At 42.1% G+C, this 26,889-nt stretch overlaps 1 protein-coding gene across 2 annotated transcripts in view; it reads left to right on the top strand.

The window, feature by feature from the left end:
* The window catches only part of CERS6 (ceramide synthase 6), a 221,049-nt gene that overhangs the window by 168,684 nt on the left and 25,476 nt on the right, over window positions 1-26,889 (top strand). For both annotated transcript variants that reach the window (XM_032770951.2, XM_075070136.1), the window contains exons 5-7: window positions 3,646-3,696; window positions 8,239-8,331; window positions 22,337-22,465. In XM_032770951.2, coding sequence (XP_032626842.1) covers window positions 3,646-3,696; window positions 8,239-8,331; window positions 22,337-22,465 — 273 coding nt within the window. The remainder of the gene's footprint in view (window positions 1-3,645; window positions 3,697-8,238; window positions 8,332-22,336; window positions 22,466-26,889) is intronic.

Here is a 26,889-nt window from a genome sequence, read left to right as displayed (position 1 = left end):
TCTACTGCTAGAACAGGGCCTCATCCTCCCTGACTGAACTAACCTCGTTATCTCTAGCTTGCTTGCTAGCATATATATACCTGCCCCTGGAAATTTCCACTACTTGCGTCTGACGAAGTGGGTATTCACCCACGAAAGCTCACGCTCCAAAACGTCTGTTAGTCTATAAGGTGCCACAGGATTCTCTGCTGCTTTTAAGGGAGTAAAACGTAGTTCTTTGTATTAAAGCAGCCTAATATGTTGTATATTGCTCGCTGGGTGGAATAAGGATAGTTGAAACAAATACAGTGTCTGGTAAATAAACTCATTTCTGCATCAGGAGACTCTGTAGTAATAAGTGACTCAGCCCTCAAACTCTTACTCTGCTCTGACTGTCGCACAGAGTAAAAAATGACACTGTTCTGCTAACTAAGCTAACAGTTTTACATTTCTAGCTCTTCTATAATTAGTATTGATTCTAAGCTCTCTCTGGTCCTATGACCCTTGTTAGTGTCCTATTTCTCTTATAAAAGCAAGTCAGCACCTGCTGCCCATTTCAAAATGTTTGTAAAATACTTTGATTAGAGCTTGGAAGACTTTTGATCTGAGTGATTCTAAGATTGCAGCTTCAGGCTGCTCAGTTAGGACCATGGTACTTGGGAAGAAGCTATCTGAAGTCAGCGTCACTGTTCAAGTAGGATTTTTAAAATAAATACCTGTTCCTAATGTCTCTGCCAAAGGGTACAGATACCTTGTCCTTGGCAAACAATGAATTACTGGCAACTCGTGCTCAGAAGTGCTCCATTTATGGCCCCAAAAGCAGGAATTCCAGAAAGGGAGGGACCAGAGGGGTGAAGTCTTGTCTCTGAACTCTGGGCTGTATATATGGTGAGAAATGTAGAGCTGAGTATTTGGTGCTTATCGGGTTTTCTGCATCCAAGAGATAAAGTTCTTGCTGGAGAAGGGGCTCTGACTGACTCACCTGCCATTTTGTTGTATAGAATTGCTTCACCGGCGTAGTTTTCCTTTACAGGAGCTGTCAGCTGCCATCTTGAACTTTCTTCTTTAGGGAAGCAGTGCCATTGACTGTTAATTTTGAGTTACGGTAGCATGTTGGAACACTAGGCATTCTTGTGCCCACAGTATCTGCAAAATCCTACTCTAGCCCCCTAAGTTGCTGTTTTGGGTGGGCACTGGTTCTGGGACAACTGATAGCACATTTTTCTTCCTGGTGTGTGGTGTGAAAAAATTGCAAGTTGATGTTTTGCCTTGTATTTTGCAAATCATAGGTATACCATAATAGACATTAAAGAAACAGAGAGGCAGGGTGCAACTCTTTGGGATACCAGTTGAAATAACTTCTTCAAGAGAGGAAAAACTCGTTCACTGGCTGGTAATAAATATAAGATGATCAGGCCTTGGCTGCTATTTGTATCAGTGCTGCAACACACTGAAATCCCTTCTGAACTGAACAAAGTAATAAACCTGCTGAAAGAATAGATTTACTGATATTTAAGGAAACTTCCCTGTTCTATTCTTTCCTGAAAAATTGGGGGATAAATAGTCACATAAATCTTGTGCAAATAGCCAGAAATCAAACTAAGAACAGCAGTGATGCACCTCCGCAAGAACCTTCTTGTCACGTCTTTCTGACTTCTTTGGATTGGCCTTTTTCAATGGAAAATTCAGTTGGTATTTTACACACTACATTTAGTTTCTCTCACTTAGAATTCATTTTGCCTTAGGAGATCACTGCAAGCAGAATATGTGGTATGATGGCAACCTCTATCCTTTAGGACAGTGATAACCAAAACCAGGCTTGTAGGGACCTGATTTGATCTCCATTGGGGAGGCAGGACAGTCAGGGTGGAGGTGGAAGAAATAATCCCCTTTCCTGGGATTGACTGGGATTGGACTGAACAGCAACCTATGCTGAAGCAATTCTGACTAAACATTTTGACAATCTTAGGCCAACAGGGCCATTAGACAGTGTGTCCTTGTGAACAGAGTACTGGAGTGAGATTTAGGGGACCTGGCTTCTGTTCCTGGCTCTGCCACTGACCTGTTGGGTAACTCTGGGGAAGTCATTGCACCGCCCTGTGCCTCAGTTTCCGCATCTGTAAAATGAGGGTAATTATATTGATCTCCTTTGTAAAGCATTTTGAGAGCTACTGATAAAAAATGCTGTATAAGAGTTAGGTATTATTTATTAGTTGTGATGCTGAGAGTGTGACACGAGATCTTGCCACTTGTGCACAAGCCGTAAGAATGACTGAATTTACGGTGTTCTGTTTTTAGAACATAGTGTGCAAAAATCTTACCTGAACAAGTCAAACTCTTTATGAATGAGTGGGTGTAACGCTCCCCTCTGGCGTTATCTGGACGGATGATCTGCTAGGTCACTCCAATCCTTGACTCTGGGAGCCAGCCTTACCCTGCTCTGCTGTGAGAACCCCCACTCCTGGGCTGTTCACGCACAGCCTTGGCATGTAAACTGCTCCTTGGTTTGTGCAATCAAATGACATTAGCCAATATCTCTGGTCCCAGACACAACCCTAGGAATCTCCATCTTGCAGTGACCAGTTATGCCACTGGATGCTGCAAGCTTATATGAGTTTGTCAATTTAACAAAGAAATTGATATCTACCAGACTTGTTATCCCAAGGAGAGTCTCTGACATGCTTCAAACCAAATGCACTGCTTCAGGTAGAATAAACAAACAGATTTATTAACTGCAAAGATAAATGTTAAGTGATTATAAGTCAAAGCATAACAAGTCAGATTTGGTCAAATGAAATAAAAGCAAAATGCATTCTAAGCTGATCTTAACGCTTTCAGTGCCCTTACAAACATAGATGCTTCTCACCACAGGCTGGCTGGTTGCCCTTCAGTCAGGCTCTCCCCTTTGATCAGTGCTTCAGTCACTTGGTATGGTATCTGTAGATGTAGGTTGAAGAGAGAGGAAGAGAATGGCAAACATCTCTCCCTTTTATCATGTCCTTTCTTCCCTCTTGGCTTTGCCCCCCACCCCCTTCAGAGTCAGGTGAGCGTTACCTCATCGTAGTCCCAAACTGACCAAAGGAAGGGTGGTGACTCATTCGAGAGTCCAGCAGATCCTTTGTTGTTGCCTAGACCAGTGTCCTTTGTTCCTCTGAGGCTGAGCTGGGTTTGTCCCATACATGCCCTGATGAGGTGTAAACTGCCCCTCTGCTTTTGGAAAGTTTTTGCCTGGGCTTGCCTTAAGCCATGAGGACACATTTTCAACCTCATAACTATATATATGAAATTATAACCTATAACATTACTATAACATTAACATTACTGTAACAACAATGCTCAGTGCATCATGAGCCTTCTGAAGACATTCAACATGACAAACTTTGCACTGGATACCACACAATCATTTTATAAGGATGAACATGGGGGTGTAGGATGTTCCCATGATGTACAGAACATCAGAGTAGGTTGTTCTAATATGGGACACACAACTTTGAGGAGTCTAGCACTCACTCTTTGTGCCTGTTGACTCCAGAGGGAGGACATACAAATGCTCAGCAGCTCTCAAGATTTAGTCTCTGAACAATATTAACCATTTACATCTTTGCTGAGGACTGCATTGTTTCATTTCACAATGACTAACATACCCCTTTGTTTTGTTTTTTTAAGACTCCCTGGCTCTGGAACACAAGGCAGTGCTGGAATGGATATCCATATCAGGTAAGTCATCCTGTTATATAGAAATAAATATACAAGCTCATTGAGAAGTTGTTTTTACTATGCAAACCCCACGTTTTATGCAAATGTTGATTAGCTTTATCAGACTACCCAACAAACACCATTTTGCTCCCCCTATTGTCTGAGTCATGGAGGAGCAACATAAGCAGCATCCTCAGAGAAGGAAATATACCCGTCCCTCCTGTTGAGGACAAAGTGTATCAGCGATAACTGGCAGAAAGACAGTATGTCTGGGGGACAAAAATCTCTCCTGAACCCTGAATGAAATGTACGCATGGTGGGAGGGGATACCTCCTCGTATTCAAAGTGTGGGAAACCCAGCCTTGAAACCAATCCCCGCTCGTGAGGTCCCAGAGCTCAGCCTGAGGCTGAACATTTACACAGCAATTTTACAACCTCACAGCCCAAGCCCCATGAGCCCAAGTGAGCTGGCGCAGGCCAGTTTCAAGTGTTTAATTGTTGTGTAGATGTACTCAGAGAGCTAATAATACTTACCTACCACTCAGAGGTGTTGGGAGCATCAGTTAATCAATATCTATTACATTTTAAACAATATTGTTAATTAGAGAGTTCATTAGAGAAAAATATCGTGTATATGTGGTTAGGAGTTGGCATTGGCAACCATCTGGGAAAGTTCAGCTTAATGGATATGTATTTTTATGCAATACCAGTTTGCATTTATCTCATCACAAAAGTATCATATATGCAAGATTACAGAAGAATGTAAATAAACATCAGGCTACAATTAGAGAGCCCTGGGGATTTCACAGCTGTTTGAGTGAGAGCAAAATTATGTTTGGAGCTAATTGCCAGTTTCAGAGCAACCATTTCCTTATGCCTCATCTGTCTTCTTAATGCTTTTAAACATAAATCCATTGTCATGATATATAGTATTTTTTTTAAAATCAGGTATCAAACATCACCAATATCACCTAACGATGCAGGCTTCAAGACTTGCGGTAACTTGTGGTTGTGTTTTTTGTTTTGCAGCATTTCTACCTATCTAACTTCCAAATTTTCAGAAAGCCTCCAAACAGTCATCTGTTTAGCCCCAAATGTTGTTTTTCATCTTTACTTGTGTAACAGCAGTACTCAAAACCCCCAGCAAGGATCAGGGGCCCATTGTTCTAGACGTACAAACGCATAAGTAGGGTTGCCAACATTGTATTTCAAAAATAAGGGACTGTTTTCTTAGTACTCCTGCCCCACTCCTCCTCCCGATAGTAGTAGTGGTATTCTCCTAAACAGTATTCACATACTTCGCCAGGGTATTTCTTGCTGCTCTTTGCAGCACTCAGCAACTCCCAATGTTGTTGTGCAGAGATGAAAAAATAAGGAATGTCCCTTGTAATAAGGGGCCCTAAGTGATAATTAGTACCCAAAAGTCTAAGAGAAACCAGTTTAAGAGTTTGCAGTCTGAGAAGTCTAAAATGTCAAGACATGTTTGTAAACTGCATATTACATACATAAGAAAATCTTCTTCTGAAGAAAGAATCAGTATGATTGGCTAATGAGCATGAATATTTGCTAAGCTTATGATCAGGACAGCTAGGTTGCCCTTTGTTACTGAGAAAATGAGTTGTACCCTTTGAATACTAGTAGAGACCTGTGAGATTCTATAGAGACAAGCTGCAGACAAAGAGAAGGTCCAGTGCCAGAGAATGAGTTTTGATAGCAAATCACAAAACAAAAACTGTCATTGTCCAAGAGAAAAAATATGTCTTGGGCTCAAATCAAGGTTGTGTTTGCGGGGGTTTTGTTTGTTTTCTTTGTTTTCTAAACAGATAAAAGTTCTAATCATGCTGTGACTCACATGAATTATTCAACATGGCATTCCAGAAATCCAGCACAACTCTATATACAGACAAGTGGGTGATTCTGCGTTCACTTGGTTTGCTAATGCCCAAATCCTGACTTTATGCACTATTGAAGTTAAGGATCAGGAACTAACATTGGAACTGGTCAAGTTCTTTGCTTTTGTTGTGCATGGGTTATGAGATGAAAACTGGCACATCCTCACAGTGTGGGGGTTCCCGCCGCCCGAATTATCTTGATTCTTGGGTTCAGAAAAACTTATCAATAGAGAACAACCATCTATCCTAAAAATTCTTCTAATACAAATTTTCCTTATAAATTCTTTGGGGATTTTGACTGTAATTCCAGCTTCCTTTTTAGTTCATATACTAGAATTAAGTTTTAAAAACTACCGCTAATCAACCTGTCATAAACAGATTGTTAAGGGTTAATGTCTCTTTCATCTGGAAAGGGTTAACAAACAGGGAACTAAACACCTGACCAGAGGACCAATCAGGAGACAAGATACTTTCAACCCTGGATGGAGGGAAGTTTGGGTGTGGGTCCTTTGTTCTGGTTTTTTTTCTTCTCTCGGGGGTATGAGAGGGACCAGACATTACTACAGGCTCTCTAAGTTTCTGTTCAAATAGTAAGTAGAACAGGCGATTTAGGTCTTTTAATTGTTTTACTTTGTTTGCACATGTGAATCTGGCTGGTTAACTTTTATATGTGTAGTTGCTGGGAATATTTTGATTTGTATTGGTACTGGAGGAAGGGTTTCTTCCTTTGTCTGTAAACTATAGGACCCTGTAATATTTACATCTTGAAGTTACAGAGATAATTCTTTACTTTTTCCTTTCTTTTATTAAAAGATTTCTTTTAGAGAACCTGATTGATCTTTCCTTGTTTCCCTTGTTTTATCCCAGGGGATTGGGTTTAAACACCAGGACTGGTGGGGGAGGAGGGAAGGGGGAGAGAGAGGCTAATTTCTCTCTGTGCCAGGATTACTGTCTCTCTCAGGGAAAGTCTGGGATCGGGGAGAAGGGGGAATGGTTTATTTCTTCTGGTTTTAAGAATCCAAGGGATTTGGGTTCTTGGGGTCCCCAGGGAAGGTTGGGGAGATCAGAGTGCCCCAAAACACTATGTTTTTGGGTGGTGGCAGGCCATCAGATCTAAGCTGATAATTAAGCTTAGAGGAATTCATGCAGGTACCCAAAATTTGGACGCTAAGGTTCAGATTTGGGAGTTATACCTTATGACACAACCCCCTTACTGGCAGTGTCTGCAGACCAGACAAGTACTGAATGGGCCAGAGAGAATGAACTACCCTTTATCACTTATAGATTGTTCCTTCGTTGGTGGGGAAACTGGGGCGAGCTTACGATCCAACTCGCCATGCCTTTGGATTCTAGGATTATCAACCAGGTGCCTTTTACCAGCATTACATTAAAAGCTAAGCAAATAAATAAAAAGCTAGAAAAGATTGTTTAAAAATGGGCGCACAGACCTGGTGGTGGCAACAATTGAGTTTTTGTATTGTCTGATTCACATAGTTGAAACTTTAAAAAAAAACACAGTAAATGTGAGCACTTTTAAAAATATTTATTGTATTTTACAAAGCAGGAAAAACAATTATCCCAGTGCATTGGCTGGGCACCTAAGGAAGGTTTTCTAAATATTAAGAAATACATGAAAATAAAGACTTATTGACATGAAAAGATGGTAAAAGAAGAAATCTGTTAGTGTTATAGAATAGAAATGATCAAAACTACACATGTAGGACAGATTTTGCCCTGCTCTGCAACAACTTTGGGTGGTCCTCCAATGCAAAGCTGGTCTAAACCTGGTGACTCTGGCATAAAAATGCAGAAACATCTATCCCAGAACCCCTCCCTGTCATTGATGTAGGGGACATGATGAGCAGGAAATGAGCATGGCTGAATGTAACTTAGAGTAGTCCCCAGTCAGCTCTAATTTATGTCTGGGACCAGACTTAAAGCCCCTTTATACTTCTGCCCTTCTTAGCTGTGGCAAGCACTCCTTGGCTGCAGGTAAGGATATGGGCCCTGCTTTTTTCTGTGTTGTAGGCCAAAGGGATCTGAATGGATTTAATCTATACAAATTGCTTCCTGTCCTCCAAAAGATAGCATGTTCATAGGTCATTTTTAGACCCCTTAAGAATAAATTACATTAGAAAGACGGATATAACTTTCATCATGGTGATGTTGACAGCACTACTTTCATCCCACTGTGGTGCCAACACACAGAGGTAAGTAAGACTGTTTACTGGACCCATTTCTTCCCAGTTCACTTTGCATCTGCAGCTTTTGCTATGCTCTAAATTGGGTGCAACTGATTTGGAACCCAACAGGAGACAATTGTATAATCAAACATTCCTTTGCTGCATATGAGAGAAGTGTTGGGTTCAAAATGGTCCAGAAACATTTCTGCTCCAGGTACCTAAAGAACTAGGGCCTGGCTTATTGGCATTTCAGGGAAAGGGTATAGCTCAGTTCTCAGGATCTAAACATAAAAGAGGAGAAGTGTATGTAAGAGATGAGGAGGGGCATCTTCTCACAGAGCTATAGTGCTTGGAATAGGCACCCGTCAGAACTGTCCAAGACAGGAAGATTACGCCGTAGCCAGGCTGCAGTTTCCCCTCTCTTTGTGGAGTTTTGTGTTTTATAAAGCGAATTACTTTCTCAACCTTTTTAAACCTTCCTCTTTCAGCCGCTGATGCCTGACCTTCATTACTACTACATAGTCGAGCTGTCATTCTATTGGTCCTTAATGTTTTCTCAGTTCATTGACGTCAAAAGAAAGGTAAGAACAATCAGTGTAAAAACTTGTCAAGGGCTGTAAACACACACTTTCCTTGACTCTTGGGTAGCATGCAACCCTGTCGCTATGTACTGTGCTAGACACGTTAGTTCCATTTGCAAGCTATTGTAGATGTTCACTTTGTGATACTGATGTTAAAGTGGTCACATCATTCTGTTCCTGGGCAATGGAATGTCCCATTTTCTGCACCTTGTTGAAGCAGCCCACAGTAATCTAATATTCAGTAGCAAAGGGCACAATGTCAATTGATAATCTGCTATTCTCACGTCAGAAATTGTGTTGTCTCTTGAGGATCAGCGAACTGTGGTGTACTCACTTGACACGATGTGATAAGAGCATCAGTGTCAGAGCTAGATACTGCTGTGAATTTACTAGAACATCTGTGGTTAGCTTCATGAGAACTTTGAGTTCATCCCCCTGTAAAGACAAGATGAAGGCATATAAATGTATCTGATATTAAATTAATACTACAGTATCAATCTTTCCTTTACAGGTGAAAACCTCAAGAAGCTTCAGATCTTTTGTGTATAGCTATAACTAACCAGATGTGAGAAACAACACCCAGTGTCTTTTATTTTCTGTGTAATAGGGGGGAAATGAAATTTTGAAGTTAGAAAACTGGATAGACTGTGAAATAAATCCATTCCCAATGTGTCCACCTTTAAGTCATCATCTGGGAACTCGCCTGTTATACAAAGCAGGTGGGCTTTTAACCAGAAACCTATAACTTTGCAGAACCACATTGTCCGTGCTGGCTGTCCATATGAGAACACTGTTGAACAGTGCCAATGGCAGCCTGCTCCATTTTGTTTTCCCTTCTTCCTCCTTCAGCAGGCAGCAAGATTTGCACGATGATAATCCATAACAAAACCAAAAAGAACAACAATAAAAACCCTGTGCTGTATTCTACAGTAATGGTCTAAAACACAATGTTAATGCTGTGCTTTGGATTGTTGTAACGTGTTCAAGTTGCATAGGATAGAATTTATTTTTGTTTCTTTTCTTTAAAAGAATAAGGAAATTACATTTAAAAAAAACTGTTCAAATAACTTGATTTAGTTTGCAAAGTCAAGCACTGAAAAGTAACGAAATGTCTGTATTAAGGTTGCCCGTCCCCCTTTTGACACAGTCTTTAATTAAATGATCGCAGCCTAACTCATATTTTTAAAAGAAAATTGATTAATGAGGTAGTTAATCCCCCTGTTTAACAGGGCAGTTAATTCTAACAAGACCATATTTCTGGGAAACAAAGTGGAGAATAAAGAGCGTCCTCAAGAAAATGAATCCTCCTCCTGGAACCACAGTGTACTGCTGGGAATCTTGGTCTGTGTTTGTTTCAGCAAGGAAAATAGTACCTTTCCAGCATCTGCAAAGTTTCTCTCCAGGAGCAGGAGGCCCAAGGAAATGTCCCAAAATCTCAAATCTTTATTAGATCATACAATGTAAACAGAACAGTTGACACAGACATATCAGTCTGTTTGCTCCAAATGCCCAATCTGCTTACGGTCACTACTTATGCAATCAGTCACTGGCTTGAAATCAATACAACTTTACTGATGCTGCAACAGAGGTGTAGAGAAACGGGGCTCAGCAGAGGGGTCTCACAGCAGAGAAGAATTCAATCCAAATACGATATGTGTAAGCAGCAGTAGCAGGCAAGACACAACCATTTGCAAACATGAAAACCAGTACCAAATCTGTGCAGTATGACAGTATCATTCAGGTTATTCCTGCAGACATGTGTCATTATATCTAAGCAGTCCCACTGCATGTATTTAGCCTTATGTGCTGCTCAGTTATATCTTTATTCCACCTTCTCTGTGCACCTCTGGGGGGGAAGAGTGTCATAATGGCAAAACTATGGAATGCTGACATGGGTGCATTTTTTAAAATGCCTGCTAATATCTTTGATTCTATAAAAAGTGGGAAAGTACTGAACAGTATCTAACAATGTTAAAATGAAGCTCTCAAAAGGTCCATTGTGATGTTCCAAAACTTTCCTAATGTGAAACCTCTTGGGGGCAAATAAAGTGACCATTTCTCCCATGATTCAGCCCTGGTCTTCACTACGAGTTTAGGTCAAATTTAGCAGCATTCGATCAATTTCACCCTGCACCCGTCCGCACGATGCTGCCATTTTTGTTGATTAAAGGGCTCTTAAAATCTATTCTGTACTCCTCCCCGACAAGGGGATTAGTGCTGAAATCAACATCGCCGGGTTGAATTTGGGGTAGTGAGAATGCAAATCAATGGTATTGGCCTCCAGGAGCTATCCCAGAGTGCTTCATTGTGACCGCTCTGGACAGCACTTTCAATTCAGATGCACTGGCCAGGTACACAGCAAAAGCCCAGGAACTCTTGAATTTCATTGCTTGTTTGGCCAGCATGGTGAGCTCATCAGCACAGGTGACCATGCAGTCCCAGAATTGCAGAAGAGCTCCCGCATGGACCGAACGGGAGGTACTGGATCTGATTGCTGTCTGGGGAGACGAATCCGTGCTATCAGAATTTGAAGAAATCTCCAAGGGCATGATGGACAGAGGCTACACAGGGACCTGCAGCAGTGCTGCATGAAAATTAAAGAGCTCGGGCAAGCCTACCAAAAAGGCAAACGGCTGCTCCGGGTCAGAGCCCCGGACATGCTGCTTCTATGATGAAATGCATGCAACTCTAGGGGAGGGCCTCTACCACACCCCACCCCTGTCTGTGGACGCCTGCAAGGGGGGAGTCTCATGAAACAGGGATGAGAATTTGGGGGACGAGGAATATGAAGATGTGGAGGAGGATGAGAATAGCACACAGCATGCAAGCGGAGAAACCATACTCCTCAACAGCCAGGAACTGTATCACCCTGGAGCCAATACTCTCCCAACCCTCCCAAGGTGGGCTCATGGACCATGAAGCCAGAGAAGGCACCTCTGGTGAGTGTACCTTTGTAAATATAATGCATGGTTTAAAAGCAAGCGTGTTTAATGATTAATTTGCCCTGAAGGCTTAGAATACATTCGTGGCTAGTACAGCCCCTCCTTTTAAATGACCAACCCAACGGGTGCTTGGTATGGGAAAGGAGGGCGCTGCTGTTTGAAACCATGTTATGAAAGTTGAAGAAGCTGAAAGACTGTGGCTTACCATGGCTGCCTGCAAGCCGAATTCTGTTGCCCAGCCCAGCGTGTGTGATCTGTCACACCAAACCAGCAGACCCTCAATATAAGAGGCAAAATGCAACCTTGTACCAAAAGCACATGAGCTATGTAATGTTAACAGCTTGGTTCACTGTGAAACAGTCTACCCTTTGTTCTCTAAAATTTGTCTTTTTAAATACTGTTCTCCCTTTTTTTCTTCCCGCAGCTGCAAATGTTTCAATGCTCTCCCATCATCTCCATCTAAGAGGCTAATGCAGATAAGAAGGCAAAAAAATGCACTCACGATGAAATGTTCTCTGAGCTCATGCAGTCCTCCCGCACTGAAAGAGCTCAGCAGAATCTCTGGAGGCAAACAATGTCAGAGTCCAGGAAAGCAGAAAATGAACGCGAAGACAGAAGGGATGAGATGAGAGGTGGCGGGAGCAAGAGGAGAGGTGTGGGGAGCAAGATGAGAGATTGCAGCAGCATGATGAGAGGAGGAAGAATGCAATGCTGAGCTACTGAGGGATCAAACTGATATGCTCTGTCATCTGGTGGAGCTGCAGGAAAAGCAGCAGGAGCACAGATTGCCGCTGCTGCCCCTTTGTAACTGCCCACCCTCCTCCCCAAGTTCCATAGCCTCCTCACCCAGATGCCCAAGAACTTGAGGGGGGTGCTCCAGGCACCCAACCACTCCACCCCAGAGGACTGCCAAGCAACAGAAGGCTGGCATTCAGTAAGTTTTGAAGTGCAATGTGGCCTTGTCCTTCCCTCCTCCCTTCATCCGCCACCCCACTCAATGCTTCCCTGATCGCCCACCCCTCCCAGGCTACCTTGGCAGTTATCCTCCTATTTATGTGATGAATTAAAAAAGAATGCTTGATTTTGAAACCATAATGACTTTATTGCTTCTGCAAGCAGTGAGTGAAGGGGGGAGGGCAATTGACTTACAGGGAAGTAGAGTGAACCAAGGGGACAGGTTTTCATCAAGGAGAAACAAACAGAACTGTCAAACCATAGCCTGGCCAGTCATGAAACTGGTGTTCAAAGCTTCTCTGATGTGCAGCGCACCCTGCAGTGCTCTTCTAATCGCCCTGCTGTCTGGCTGCACGTAATCAGCAGCCAGGCGATTTGCCTCAACCTCCCACCCTGCCATAAATGTCTCCCCCTTACTCTCACAGATATTGTGGAGCACACAGCACCAATGGGAATATTGGTTTCGCTGAGGTCTAACTGAGTCAGTAAACTGCGCCAGCTCACTTTTAAACATCCAAATGCACATTCTACCACCATTCTGCACTTGCTCAGCCTGTCATTAAACAGCTCCTTACTATTGTCCAGGCTGCCTGTGTATGGCTTCATCAGCCATGGCATTAAGGGGTAGTCCCCGAGGATAACTATAGGCATTTCAGCATCCCCAACAGTTATTTTCTGGTCTGGAAAGTAAGTCCCTTCCTGCAGTTGTTCAAACAGACCAGAGTTCCTGAAGATGCAAGCGTCATGTACCTTTCCCGGCCAACCCACGTTGATGTCGGTGAAATGTCCTTTGTGATCCACCAGTGCTTGCAGCACCATTGAAAAGTACCCCTTGCGGTTTATATACTGGCTGCCAAGGTGTTCCAGTCCCAAGATAGGGATATGGGTTCCGTCTATCGCCCCACCAGAGTTAGGCAATCCCATTGCAGCAAAGCCATCCACTATGACCTGCACATTTCCCAGAGTCCCTACCCTTGATAGCAGCAGCTCAGTGATTGCGTTGGCTGCTTAGATCACAACAGCCCCCACAGTACATTTACCCACTCCAAATTGATTCCCGACTGACTGGTAGCTGTCTGGTATTGCAGGCTTCCAAAGGGCTATCACCACTCGCTGCTCAACTGTGAGAGTTGCTCTCATTCTGGTAGTCTTGCGCTTCAGGGCAGGGGAAAGCAAGTCACAAAGTTCCATGAAAGTGCCCTTATTTTTGCAAAAGTTTTACAGCCACTGGGAATCATCCCAGACCTCCAACAGTATGCAGTCTCACCAGTCTGTGCTTGTTTCCCGGGCCCAAAATCGGCGTTTCACGGCACGAACCTGCCCCATTACCACCGTGATGACCAAATTGCCAGGGCCCATGCTTTGAGAGAAGTCTGTGTCCATGTCCTCATCACTATCGTGATCATGCTGTTGTCGCCTCCTCGCCTGCTTTTGCAGGTTCTCGTTCTGAACATACTGCAGGATAATGCGTGAGGTGTTTACAATGCTCACAGTAGCAGCGGTGAGCTGAGCAGGCTCCATGCTTGTCGTGGTATGGTGTCTGCAGGAGAACAGAGTTGCAGCAGAAGCGGTGGATGATGACGGATGCCACGAGAATAGATATTTATACTGAACGATGAGAGGACCTGCAAGGTGGATTCATGGCACCAGGAGAGCAAGAGAGCAGAATTGCAGCGAAAATGGTGAAGGATGACAATTAGCACCACGCACATTTCCCAAGGAAGAACACACATTCCCAGGAGCCCATGACAGACAACACGGAGAAATTTGCTATCGAGACACGAGCCGGAGAGCAGAATTACAGTGGAAGCGGTGGATGACGACAGGATGGCACAAGAATAGATATTTATAAAGAACAGTGAGAGGACCTGTGAGATGGATTCATGGCACCAGGAGAGCAGAGTTGCAGTGGAAGCGGTGGTTGGATGATGATGGTTAGCAGTCCTACTGGACAGTCTGCTGAAAGCAGTATGGCGTCTGCACGGAAAAAAGGCACAAAACGATTGTCTGCCTTTGCTTTTAAGGAGGGAGGGGCGACTGACGACATGTATCCAAAACCACCCATGACAACCCAGAATTCCAATGGGCAGCGGAGACTTCGGGAACTGTGGGAGAGCTGCCCACAATGCAACGCTCTGAAAGTCAACGCTAGCCATGGTACTGTGGACGCACTCCACCGACTTAATGCACTTAGTGGGGACCCACAAAATCGACTGTATAAAATCGCTTCCTAAAAATCGACTTGTATAAATTCAACCTAATTTCTTAGGGTAGACATACCCTCAGAGAGTTGTCACATTTGATCAGACAGATAGATATTTGTGTACACAGATTGACTGGCTGAGCATCTAACCTTTCAATTACTGCTTGCTGTTTTGGATGCTGTGCCCGCAAACAGGGTCCATTCCTGAAGTTCTCACTCTAGGCCAAAACCTGCCCATAGCACAAAGGCAGGTCTCTCCTGAGGGGTCAGGTTGAGATCTAGCTTCTCATGCTCCAGGCTACAGAGAACTAGCGGAGCTTCTCCCCTCTGGGCACATCCATTCTCTGGCCCCACACTGTTGGATGGAGAGAGTCTCAGAGGGAGGCAGAATTTTCCCCCGTGCAGCCTTCTTGCACCTGGAACTGCCTTATGGAGTGGAATGCTGTGAGTGGTTCTGCTTTCTGTTGGTTGTACAATTTACCTCTATGGGTTCCATTCATTTGAAGTCGGTGAAAAAAGTTTCATTGACTTCAGTAGGCTTTGCATCGGGCCCTATGTACTTACTTGGGCAAAACTTCTATTGATGTCTGGAATGCAGGCTTTGGCACACAATTTACCTGGGTAAAATTGACTATTCTGTTTATTTAAGTTTGTATGTGGTTGTGGATATCAAACCTTTCCCTGTGGCAGTGTAGGTGTGAATGGACTTTACGGGCATGTAAGCAGGCCAGGTTCCTGCCTTGCTGAGCTTGCAATATACAGCAAAGGGCAGCCACAATGAAGGACTGCAGTTCAAGGCTTTCTATCCCTCCCCTCCACGCTTTTCTGTTTGTCCTTTGGGGGTGGGACATTTAAACCTTGCCTATTTTCTATGTGTCTGACTGAGTTTTGGTCACCCTGGCCTGCACCCAGATCTTGAGCTGCTATTTTTGTCCTGTGTACATGGCTTTCGTTACCAGCGACCCATGAGTGATATTAAACTATTGTGGTATGAACTTTGATGATCCTCTCTGGTCTTAGGATGCTGAAGAGCCTTCCCACTTGTGGCTTCTAATTGTATAGATTCAGGTCCAAATTTTGCTCTTAAGTTACACTTCCACTGGAATCAGTGAACTGGCATGAGCGTAATTGAGAGCAAGATAACTTTATGAAAAAAGGCAAATGAACAAACAGTTCTTAAACAGATGCTGAAAACCAAAAATGAAGTTAATAGCATTTAAACCCTGAGATCTACAAGGAAAATATCTTGCATCAGTTACTGCCAATACATCAACATCATGTCGATTTTCTGTTCCCAAATGATTACACACTGAGCCTCGGACTCCACTAACTTGGTGTAAATCAGATGTTAATCTGCTGAAACCAATGGGAATCACACTGATGTAAGAGAGGGGTCAAGCCCATAGTGTGAGTTGTGATATATACACTGTTGATCCTCATATACAGAAGAAATACCATCAAGTGAGTATTGATTAGTTGTGAGGTCACTACAATTTGAATATTCAATTATCAAAGACTACAGTGTCAAAATCTTGTGAAATAGTTCGACCACTAAATCAAAAGGTCTCACTAAGAAACAAGCCAATGGGAAACATCCTGTGCATAGCGAATTTGGTATTGCATTTTCTAATGTGTTGTTCTGGGATTCTGTGACCTATAACTGCTGTTCATACTGTCACTTTTTGTGACTGCTACTTTTATAAGGGGTAGCTAATGAATATTAGAAGATAGAATCTACAAACAGCTTATCTGTGTGTTAACCCATTTAACTAAGCTGCTGTTTGGCTAGAAGGAAGGTGAAGTTTGCCACCCAATACAGGACATTATTGGAGTACTTCATGGACATTTATAGGTGGCAGATTTCCATGTCTCAGCCTGAGAAATCTGTTGCTATTTTTTTAACAGTGAGAAAATTAATTCTTTATGTAAGTTTGGATCTCTTTCTAAGAAGTTTTGAGTGCCACAACAATGGTGTCATAGTCCAGAGTGATTAGAAATGACTTGGCAGTTATTTCTCCTGTCTGAGTCCCTGCTGGAAGTCAGCTGCCCACTTTCATTTTGTCTGACCTCTTGCAATGACTGGTGCTAGAACTCCGTATTTAAAGTGCTGGTGCTCAGCGCTGGCATCATTCCAACACTGGTCTTTCACTTTTTGCATCTTGAGAGAAATGCACTCACTATTTCCATCTCTACTTTATTCCTCCCATGTAGGAAATTCATGACCTGAAAATGACTGTCCATGGGATTGCTGATTTTCAAATACCTGTTTCAGTTTTATTTGTTTGTTATACATTCCATCAGATTATCTGTGTGTGACTGAAAAGAGATGGACAAAAATCTAACTTTTTTGGTCACTACATAGCATCAGCATTCAGTTAAGGCAATGAAACAGGGTAGATTAACATTTATAATTTCATAATGGCATGTTTGATCATAAGCTTAGACTGGTGTTGCTGTAATAATTTTCTAACCTTAAGGTGTTTTCAGTTTACAAAGGCTGCAGCTGAGTTACGATTTTTACACATCTGTGCTGCTTCCCAGATTCCTCCTCTGAAGGGCACAAACTATAAGAGGAAGACCAGATCTGTTAAGAAACTTGTGGCTGTCAGAGGGCATCAGTTAGTTTTGAATCAGTGAAGTTTATGTATGTGTTTGTTGGTAGCATGGCAGAAGTCTATTCTGAGATAAATATTATTTATTAAGGTCAGTTTAAGGGATTTTGTAAAATTGCTGCCTCAATCCACGCTTTTCTGGATCAACGAAAGACTGTGCAAATTGTACTTTAGTGATTACAAATTGTATATGTTTTCAGGCGGCTTAGCAGTGCCTAGAGCCTCTCCATTCATTTAAAAAAAACTAGCTGCTAATTACCCTGCATGATGTGTTATGTTTATGGAAAGTTTATAACCATATTTCGTTAGCAATCTGCTCCACAACATCAATAGTTAGACCTTGGAACTCTTTCTGCCTGCCCTTGTGAAAGGAGGAAGAATCACAGTGATGTGTTTAGTCTCAGAGAGAAGAAAATGCAAGTTGTGCTGATCTTGTGAAGCTTGGGTGACTAGGATGGAACTGTTATGGTTGAAGCCTTGAAACTAGGTGAGATTCCTTCGCCATCCCCCAAAAAACAAACAAACAGACAAAAATCCTGTATTAATTAATATTAATGGAACAAGCTCAATAGAGGGTGGAATTTTCCGGAACACCCTGATGACAAAGGAGCAGAAGTCCTATTGACTTTCAGTGGCATGTGAGCTCCCCAGTCACTTAGGCACTTTGGAAAATTCCATCAATAATCCAGTAGGAAATATCCTCTGGCTCTGTCAATATATTTTGTTTACTTGTTTTAATTCACCACATTGTTGCTGTCCTATGTCTGAGACACCTCAAACATAACTTTAGAAGGCCTCTTTGGAAACCTCATGACCTTTTAAAGAAAAGAAACAGTCTGACATGATGAAATACAAAGTATTTGAATGAACTTTTGGAAAGGTTATGTGAAAAGTCTGCTCAGTTTCACTAATGAATGACCCTCTGACTCAATATGCCACAATTTCACACAGTACAATTCACTTCCAGACTGCTTTATTGAATATAAACGGTTTTTGTGTATACACAATTTAAAAACTATCTTTTGGTGTTAAAATATATTTTATTTACTTATTTATAAATATGCCTCCAGAAAGATTCTGTGTGTGTGCATGGTACAAGCTATTATACAATAAATTCCAAATAAAATGAACTTCCCCAGTCACAACCTCCTCTCAACCTCCACTCACCAACCACGGAAAGGCTGAAATTCACAAGTGAGCTTTGCATGGGAATCCTAAAAATCCCTGGGCTTACATTCTGTCTGACCAACAGGGAAGCAAATTCCAGAGAGGAAGGTCCCTCCCTTGAGAACATCCTGCAAAAATATATTCTCTGTGATGTGTTGGATCAGTTCTACAAGGGACACAAACTGTTTTGTTAGTTAACATTTTTGAAGAAGTTTAAAATCACAAATATAGAAGCAGATACAGCTCCAAATCCTGCCCTTACAGATTCTGCATCCTCAATGATCGGGCTTTTGTTTTCGTGTAAATGGTGGTACAATTTGACCTATAGAGTAAGGGATCCAAAAAGCCCCATAGAATATGTATAATATAATCATTATCATCTCCTTTTTGCAATGTCAAGGGTGAGTAGAGCTAAGGTTATGAGCAGCTTCCTTCCACGTCTGCTCTGAGTTGCCATTTGAGTCTGTTCTGGATTGTCTGAGTGGTTATACCATATACCACTTGTCCTTGAATGTCCATGGCCTCTTTCAACATCCACTCTTCCACAGAGAAGAATTTTAGGCAGTCAGTCTGGGGCATTCTAGCAACATGGCCAAACCATTATAGTTGGTGCCATTTGATGTTTGTGGTTGTTTTTCATTGTTGCCTTCATAATTGATGTCCTCAAGAACAGCCTGGTCAACTCAACTATACACATTCAATAGCTGATGAAAATTTTCTTTCCACATTTTAAGCTTTTGACCTTTATCTACTATATAGTTCCACTGAGCATCACTTAGCTGACTTGTTACAGGTGTTAGCTTTGATAGTAATCTAACTCTCTGAAAAAGCCATCTTGAATTACATTTTTGAAAGTGTTTTTCAAGCTTTTCACCTCTCAAGTCAGTTTTTCTTCACCTTTTTGACCTTTCATCCTAGTTCCTTGTTGAGAAGTCTGTATTTGTTATTCTGCTCAATGCTATGTTCAGATTTCAGATGTTCTTGATATGCTTCATTTTTTCTTCTTCTTAGATTGTCAATCTCTGATGCCATCCAGATTTTGCTTTTTGGATATGAGCTCATCCCTAAAATCTCCCCACTCATGGCCTAGAGTTGTTCTACTCTTGTGTCCTCTAGATCTAAGAGAGGGGCAAAGCGACCATTGATGGTATTTTGAATGTTCTCCACAGTGTCTGTATTGTGCAGAGAGTGAGTGGATTTCCTGCTAGCAGATTCTGCTGGGAGATCAAACACTGGCTTGGCCAACACTGTGGTACTTTAATTGGGAATGGGGATCCGACCCTGCCACAAATCCAAGGTCCCATTCCAATCATCTTGTACTTTTTATATACTATGAAAAGAGAATAAAACAGATAAAACTTTTAAAAGAGACAGTGAATTACATGAAGGAAGTAGTCCACTGGACAGCTGATCCATAAGTAGACAATAAATAAAGAATGATTGCTCAAAATCTTAAGGCCTCTGACACACAGTACAAATGGTCAAGAACTCCTTAAAAACTTCCAAAAAGAGACTAAAAAATCTAGTATTTGTACAAGCATGGATGTGGCAGCTACAAAAGCAGAGAAGATTTGCTGCTTGGCTTACCCCTGCATACTAATTTAATTGCCCTTGGCTGTAAAATCTCATCAGTTCCGTACCACAGGTAATGGCAACATGTAAGCAGACAAGGCACAATAGGTCAATGTGGAAACCTCAGAGACCACATTATTTTCCTAGCCATGCTTTTTCTAATGTTTGGGGGAAAGGTAAAAGCTTCACTATTTTGATTATAGAAGGCTTAAATTTTCAGTTGGATGGCCATAAATATCTGGACTGGTACTGAATTTGAGAAAGACAGACCATTTTTCTCTATTTTGATCATTAAGATCTTTGGAATGTGAAGCTACATTTAATCCTGCTTTTCTTACCGTGTGTTCTATTTTCTTAAGAAATTGAAATTAAGGCAGTATTTTGAGATGACTGCAAAATATATTTCACTGTGCTCCAGTCAGCAGCCTTAATGTCAGGGACCATCATGTTGTTTGAAAAAAAATCCATAAATAATTCAGGCTTGTATCTCTTCCTGCCAAGACAATTATCAACTACAACAGAAATGTCTGGTTTTAGCATTCTTTTTTAGCCTAATGGTGTACTTGCTAGTGATATCCAGTTCTAGATGTTGTGACATCCAGAGCACTTGTTAAAATTTTCCAGTAAAGTGTAGAGTGGGGAGTGGTATTCTCTCATTGTTAATACTAGGGAGACTTCTCAGGCAAGAATGTGCTGCAGATTTTTTATATCATTCTGTACATACTACTTGTACTGTAAGGTACAAACAAAATTCATATGCCCAAAGGGACAATGTTTTGTCATATTTCACTCTTTGCTTTCTTTGCAATTAATAGTGGAATGAAGTCATAGTCATGCCTGGAATCTACAAAAAGCAAATGCTAGCACTGATGTCATTGCTTCCATGTGAGCCAACATCATGATATTTTTTCAGAGCAGGTGACGAGGATCAGGCTCCTTGGGTTCTGTTTTCTGCTCTGTTATATGGGTCAGATTCTCCCCTCTGTTCCTTCTCTGGTCATTTATACCTATGCAAAGTGAATGTAAAATCACTTTGCACACCTATAAATGATGGGACAAGGTGCCAGGCAATGGAGAATTAGGGCTTGTTGTTGGGAAAAGTAAATAAAATATTTATAATTTTATAAAGAAAATGGGATAACTTTCCAAGCAGAGGAGGTGAGGTGGTTTATCCTACTATATTAACCTGTGGACTCCTTTGCAACTCATGTTCTCTTCCTTTTTCTCAATCCAGAGATTGAGCAATTGAGAATGGGAGGGGCACTGGTAGAACCTATCCATATCACAACTGGGCATATACTATTGGCCTGAACTAGAAGCTGCTGTATTTGTTGAGGTGGCCAAGTACAGGCCACTGGAGCAGAGGATTTATCAAATTGGGGTCCAGGTCCCTGAGAGATCCATGGAGACTTGAGAGATGACAGGATCTGAAAAGTGGCTGCATTCTCACTGACACTGGTGTTAGCATGTGTAAGCCTGCAGGTTGTCTCACCAACGCATGCACCAAAGAAAACTCTCTCACCACACAATCCTAGTGCTATTCTTCAGAGTGTTGCTTTTATTTCCTCAAAATAAAACTTATTTAACACAAGTTCAACATCTCAGTCAAGTCCTTTTGCTTTGATCTGCGGTGTTCTGCAGGAGCCTATCTACTCCCCGCAGCTTTTGCACTCCTTAGGCCATCTGCCTAGGAGTCAAGGTGAGCCTTTCCTCTAGTCTGCTGCTTGCCAGATTACACTCCACCAGCCATCTACCTGGGAGTCACAGAACTGAGTTCTGTCCCCTGATCCCAAGCCTCCTGTAGGAACCTTCCTTCTTCCTGCAGTTCTCACCAGCAGCTGAGATACTTTCTGGCTCTTAAGAAGACTAGTTGATCTTCAAGCTGTCACCCGAGCCTTAGCATCACAGCATCAGCTGATTCCTTTAAAGGACTACTTCACCCAGTGACAGCAAGTGGGATGGGAGAGAAAAAGCAGTTTCTTAAAAATATTAAAAATGGGATCCTCAGTACTAAGAGATCTGAGGGGGTCTGTATCATGACACAGTCTATGAGAGGCTTTTAATACAGTATAAACGTGTTTGTGTTTCTGTATCTGCTGAAGGTGCACTCAAAGCAAAGCTTGTAACAGCGTCTGAGCTCTTGTACATGAGTGATTTTGGGCTGCATTGTTTTGCACATTGTAAGCTGGCTAGGACATAAGAGAAATGGTGTAATTTGAGTGGTATGCACATATGCCTTTTATAAGTAATTTTAGCTGTAAAAGCTTTACTTCATTAGATATATTCACTGTGAACTGTGAAATGGAAATGCTACATAACTCTTAATCTATTTGTATTTGCTCTACATACAATAACTGTTTTGTTTAATTTAAATTAAATGCATAATTATGTGTATTTAATATGGACTCAGTTAAAAGAATTATATAAGGTTTTTGAGTATTGTAACCTCTAATCCTGAGTTTAAAACTTTAAAAATCACCCATCCATTTGTGTAAAGATGCTGAATCTGCTGCACAATATCTCACTGTTTTTTTTTTCTTCTTTTGCCATTCTAGGATTTCAGCATCATGTTTACGCATCACATTGTAGCAGTCACTTTGATATCCTTTTCATATGTGACCAATTTGACACGAGTGGGAGCCCTGACCTTGTGTCTTCATGATTCAGCTGACATTTTGCTGGAGGTGAGATTGTTCATGTGCCGTCAGTATCTATCCTGTACAAAAAGTCAATCAAACTTACTAATTGTACTGGGCATGCTATGTTCTGTTAGCTAGCAGACAGAAGGGTACAATCCTACCTGTGTTGCCTGCACAAAAAAGTATTTTCCTAGGACAGAAGTTATTCTAAATAAAAACAATGATTATCATTAGCATACCTCATTCATAAAATAGTATCATATTTTTTTCTTGCCAAAAGTGTAATGTATCTTTTAAAAAAATCACGCACTCTATGTTTTTTGTGCCTTAAAGCTGGCTTATCTAGCCACTGGGAAATTGCCCCAGCGTAGAGGAATCCTGAGGTGGTGTAGAGCTGTTGTAGCAAATCCTGTGCCTCCCCTTCCTTCTAGCCACAGTGTTAAGGGTGCGGTCAGGGAAAACAATGCATTTTGAGAGTTCCCTCATGCTCAGATAATCTCCAGCTGCTGTAACTGTCTCTTAGGCTATGTCTACACAGCAATGTAAGCCTAGGGTTGGTGGGACTCGAGTCAGCTGGCCCATGTCAGGAAACTCTTGGCTTGAGCATCTACATTGTTTTTTAACACCGCCCCCCACCCCCAGTGTTGACACTCGTGTCCTAGGAATATGTTGCACTGTGGGAAAACTCTACTACCCATCCTGTTTCCTAACTGTGGTAGTGGTATTGATGGGACTCGGGAGCTCATAAGGAGCACTCGAGTACATCAAGCATAATTAGCTACGTTAGTGTCCATCGCAGTAGAATGGCTGCAGTTTGAGATGGCTTTATACTGAACTGCCATCTAATCTGAGAATTGGGCTCTCCAGCTCCAGGCTGAGTCACAGTGGCAGGAAAATGTCACATACACCTGTTCTGAGGGTAGTTAGGACATCAGACTCCAAGGCCATCAAACTATTAAAATAGAACTTTGCCATTCTTAATTTTTAAACTGGAAAGTTCAATACCAGTGTTTTGGTTGGCTGGTTTTTTATTTATATTTGTCTGTTTTGTTTTGAAGTTTGACATAAAACAGATTTCAGAGGGGACACACACTCACACACACCCACCCACCCACTCACCAGCCTGGCTGCTCCCTGTTGTGGCAGAGTGAACTGCAATCCCAGGGCTTGGGATGCAGTGTGCGCCAGCATCCCCCCGCCCACCCCCACTGTACCCCAGGAGGCAGAGATAAGGGATCCCTGGGAGGCTGTGGGAAAGTTTTGGGGCTGGCTTCCACTCACTGCCCGAGCACCCCTGCACACGCAGCCCCACGGAGGGCAGGGGGGCCTGGGAGCAAGTACCACCCTGCAGGGAGGGGAAGTGGCCAAGCCCTCAGCTCGACACGACTCGGGGAGGGATGACTCCCAACATCCTGGGAACTTCCTCCCACCTGTCAGCTTTTTTTCCCTGTTCTGGGCTAGTTCTGCACAGCAATGAGGAGGAGCCAGAGCAGGAAGTGGGAGTGTGCTCAGCTAGGCAATAATGGAGCTTCTGGCTGCCTGCAGCGCTGCTCCTCTGCCACCAGGAACTCTGGGATTCATCCGAAGGACTTCTAGAGTCCGAGTCAAGCCAGGGCCACATGTGCACAGGAAAGTAATAGGGCTCAGACCCTAAGTCCCGGCTTAACATGGGCTCGAACCCTCTAGATCTGCAGGGTCCTGGCACTTTGTGTCTGAACCTTCAGTTAGCACATCTGCAGTGTGGATGAAAGGGGGGGTTGACTTGAGCCCGGGCTCAGACCCGGACTTAAATTGCTTAAATTGTAGACAGACCCTTAGAGCTGTGGGCAACTACTGTAAACGTCGGCTCTCAGGCTGCTCTAATTTATGCCAGGATTTGGACCTGCATCAGTATGCACTGTGGATGAGAAGATCACAAAAGAGGTTTAAAGCCACCTTTGAACCCACACTCATGAGGTGGCTGGGTTGCATGTCAGGATCAAAGCCTTAGCATTTATTTATCTAAAATGATATTTTATAACATTTGCAACTACTTTTATAAAACACGACGGTCTTGACCTCCACACTGTGAGCCAGATTCTCCACTGCCTTACACCTTGTGAAGTTATGTATACCTGTGTAAGGTGAGTACAAAGTGGGTCTAAACTGCTGGTTTTGGTTTGGTAGTGTTGTTAATTTATTTTGTATCAGTGTACTGGACTACACAAGGTGAAAGGCAGTGGAGAATCCAGCCTTGTAAGTTAGAAATGTTTATGAGTCTACATCCATGTAGCCATGAATTCACCAGCACTGACTCCACTTCTCTTACCCTTACCACAAAAAGCCACTTTTGAAAGGGCTTGTTTGTTTCAGAGCCACCAGGGCTCTGGGCACCATACAATCTATTGGAGATCACCCAAATACTTGAAAGGTAGATTTAAAAAATATTTATATGCTATACTGTTCAACTGATCAAACCTATAACCTAAAGGGAAACAGAGGTGTTTTGTTTTTTGTTTGTTTTTGTTTTTTGCTTGATTGTACGTTTCAGTCACTACTAATCTTTCTAAGACAATTAAATAGAAATTGCTGATATCCTGGCATGACAGACACAAGAAGTTCAGCAAAAAAGCTGGGGTTTGTTTGTTTGTTTGAACCGCTATTATTAAATGAAAATAATAAATAAAAGCCAATCTAAAATATGAGTGAAGAGAACCATTCTTAACACCAGAAAATCATTTATCGCAAGTGTCAGTATGACTGAGTTGGTTGGTATCGTTCTTTCTTCTACACCTGAAGGTCATTATTCCAATTCCTTACCAGTGAACTTGAACTGGTAATGGCTGCTGACTACAAAGCAGTACTAAGGGAAAGGCTGTTCAGGGGGAAACAAATCTCACTAGAGGAAAAGTTGGTATACGGTTTTGCCTTGTTCAGTCAGCAAAGCATTTGCTATTTTCACCTCTGATATTATGTAGAAATGAAAAGCAGTTTCCACAGGCTGTTTTGCCACAAAATTTTATTTTGGCTGCAAAAAATGCTGGCTTCCTGTTAGGGACAAATTCATAATAGTGTATGCCCAAAAGAAAAATTTGTCTGAGGTGGAAGAGTTTTCGACACTTTCACTGCAAATGCTGTTCACATAGGTGTACATGTGGACATTTCAGGCCAGATTTTCAAAGGTAGTTAGGCAGCTAGTAGGATTTTCAGAAGTGCCTGAACACATTAGGTGCCTAACTTGATTTCATTAGGAGTTAGGCATCTAACTTGCCAATGGAAGGTAGGTTGCCTAACCTGTTTAAGTGCTTTTGAAAATCCTACTAGGCATCTATCTGCATTTTTAAGTACCTAAATACCTTTGAAAATATGCCCTTGCTTTGCTCAAATTCATGAATACTGTACCATTAAACTTGCAGTTTTGGTACACATTTCAAAGTTGTTAGTTTTATACTGCTCTAGCATAGATGGTGTCATCCTTTAGGTGACATGTTAAATTGTACCCTTTTCTGTCAAATTCTGGTTGCCCTGTAAGAGAAAGTACAGTTCCCATGACACCTTTCAAGGAGAATAGGGGATACGCTCTGTGTCCAGGCCAAACAATTCCTTCTGTCGTTATGATATCCAAGGGCTGGGTGAGAATTACTGCTGAGTGAAGTGTCTAATATGTCTCATGGCTATATAGCAACTACACTGATGGTATATAATTTTGGATCTAAAAAGCTCTGTGATAACTTGTAATTATATTTTGAACTTCTAAAGCAAGGGCCCCAGGAGTTCTATGACTCAGAGAGGCCACAGAACTGTGCTATGGAATTGTCACTCTGGCCACTGAATTGTGCTGCAGAATCCAAGTCTAAAACAATAGCTCTGAGAAGTGTGAACTGCCCCATTCATCTCACTGGGTTGTTAGGTCTGAAGACTAAAGATGACTGTTTAAATGTCACAATATTAACTGTCAATCATTTCAGCAGAAACATCTAGCAAATGTCTTTATCTCATGATTCCAAATTGTCTCTCACTTCACCAGAGGGTCAAAAATCCCCAACTAACATTTACTCACCTAACAGAACCTCCAGCTTGTCCCCTGATACCGTCAACAGTTACATGTTGTCAATGCAAATCCTTTGGCACATGAAAGCCCAGAGTTGTGTAGTATTAATAAATTGAATTAAATGTCAGAATAAATCAGAAAAGAGCCACTGCACAGCTTCTATTATTTATTTTCAGATTTAATTCATTTTAAAACTGTTTTTGTTTTGTTTTTTTGATTGAAAAGAAGCTTCCACAGAATTTCTGGGCTGCTGCACCAGAATGGACAGAAAGCAGGATTTAGGTCCTGCTTGTCACATAGTTCATGGGACCCCGTCTGTAAGAACTTATTAATAACAACCCTTACACTGCTTTCATCTGAGAATTATTAAGTGCTTTACAAACACGAAAGACTGATTTTATAAACCTGACCTCCTGTATGGCATGTTCACTGGCACAGG

The sequence above is a fragment of the Chelonoidis abingdonii genome, chromosome 10 (assembly GCF_003597395.2).
Source record: "Chelonoidis abingdonii isolate Lonesome George chromosome 10, CheloAbing_2.0, whole genome shotgun sequence".
In the NCBI taxonomy this organism is placed as follows: domain Eukaryota; kingdom Metazoa; phylum Chordata; order Testudines; family Testudinidae; genus Chelonoidis; species Chelonoidis abingdonii.
Note: the sequence above shows the minus strand (reverse complement) of the source record. Positions and strands in the feature narration are given on the sequence as shown.